This window comes from Plasmopara halstedii (genome assembly GCF_900000015.1).
Source record: "Plasmopara halstedii genome assembly, contig: Scaffold_322, whole genome shotgun sequence".
Classification (NCBI taxonomy): Eukaryota; Oomycota; class Peronosporomycetes; order Peronosporales; family Peronosporaceae; genus Plasmopara; species Plasmopara halstedii.
This window is the reverse complement of record NW_020187243.1, coordinates 1645631-1646860: the sequence shown is the minus strand read 5'-3', so window position 1 is coordinate 1646860 and position 1230 is coordinate 1645631. Positions and strand designations below refer to the sequence as shown.

Genomic DNA, 1230 nt, shown 5'->3' with positions numbered 1-1230 from the left:
TCAACTTTACGAAATGGTGGCTGCGTTTTATTTCTCCCGACTATGACCTTTCGTATGTGACGACAATGACGTTGCCAGTTGATGAAACGATACATCTACGTACGTGACTGGAGCGATTTTCGTTACATTGCTGCAAACTTTAGGAATCAAGAAATCTGAAATTTAAGGTATCGTTAAATCAAAGCGTGCAAAAGTATCAGCATCGCTATGCTAATATTGTCATCGTGATCCTTATGCATGATGGTTCAACTCGCTGTGTCAGCTATACTGTGGGCCGGTGGAAACACAAGCATCTTTTACCCGTGAACATTGTGTCGGAGAGCGATCCACGCTTCGTAGCAGAGTTTCGACAAGCTTTGCTTACGATGCTTGGCACCAGATCAGACATCTGTATGACGGACCACCCAGAGATAATTTATAGACCAGATCACGTCGTCCGCGCAGATCTAAAGCACTTCCGCGAAGAGATCATATAACTGGAGGAAAATATCCACCATCAGAATGTTATGGGGCATGCTATCGGCAGATATCAACAATTTGATATCTTGAAATTTGCGTGTTTGGCAAGATGCTCCAACACACTACTTGATCCATTGCGTGTTCTCTCAGACACAGAAACCGCTTCGTCGATGCACCCAGTACATCGGTAAGATCTTTTGATAGAGCAACTCTTCCAGACTAAGAAAGTAGAACATGGGGGTAGACATGCAGTACAACAACAAGAGAACTTGAAGATGGACAGACAGCCAACGCCGAATACCTTCTTCACCAGCAGTCCAACAACACGACAGACAACCAACGGATTCAACTTCGGCCGTCGTTTGCAGGCTACACGTAGTTTATATTGCAATGTAAAATGTTTTCGGCTTAATTAAAAAACTTGAGCAACATTACTTCAACGACACGAATGCTATTGGTTCTTGACCCGCGTATGTGACTCCAACACAGTCGTCAGCCGCTTGAAAACTCAAAAATCGCTTGTGCAAATCTAACAATAAGAATAAATATTACAATAGAGCGCAAAGGTGCTGATTGAGTGATTACTGTACTGCCATCGTCTGAGATGTTACAAATACATGTTCTACCAATACCTATGTTTGAGTTTTTGCACAGACACCAGCATTGGTATCAAGCTGTAATAATGCGAATCAGATACATATCTTTTAATGTTAACATTACGTGTTTGCTTATGTAAAATTGTATTTAATATATTTAAAATTCTACTCCTAT

The 1230-nt window shown here is 41.3% G+C and overlaps 1 protein-coding gene across 1 annotated transcript; it reads left to right on the top strand.

Moving 5' to 3' along the window:
- Positions 1–506: 506 nt before the first annotated feature.
- Positions 507–838, top strand: PHALS_08467 (uncharacterized protein; the record flags this gene model as incomplete). Its single annotated transcript, XM_024723820.1, has 2 exons — positions 507–646; positions 712–838. 2 exons carry the CDS (start codon positions 507–509, stop codon positions 836–838), a joined length of 267 nt encoding a protein of 88 aa, XP_024574758.1.
- Positions 839–1230: the final 392 nt, after the last annotated feature.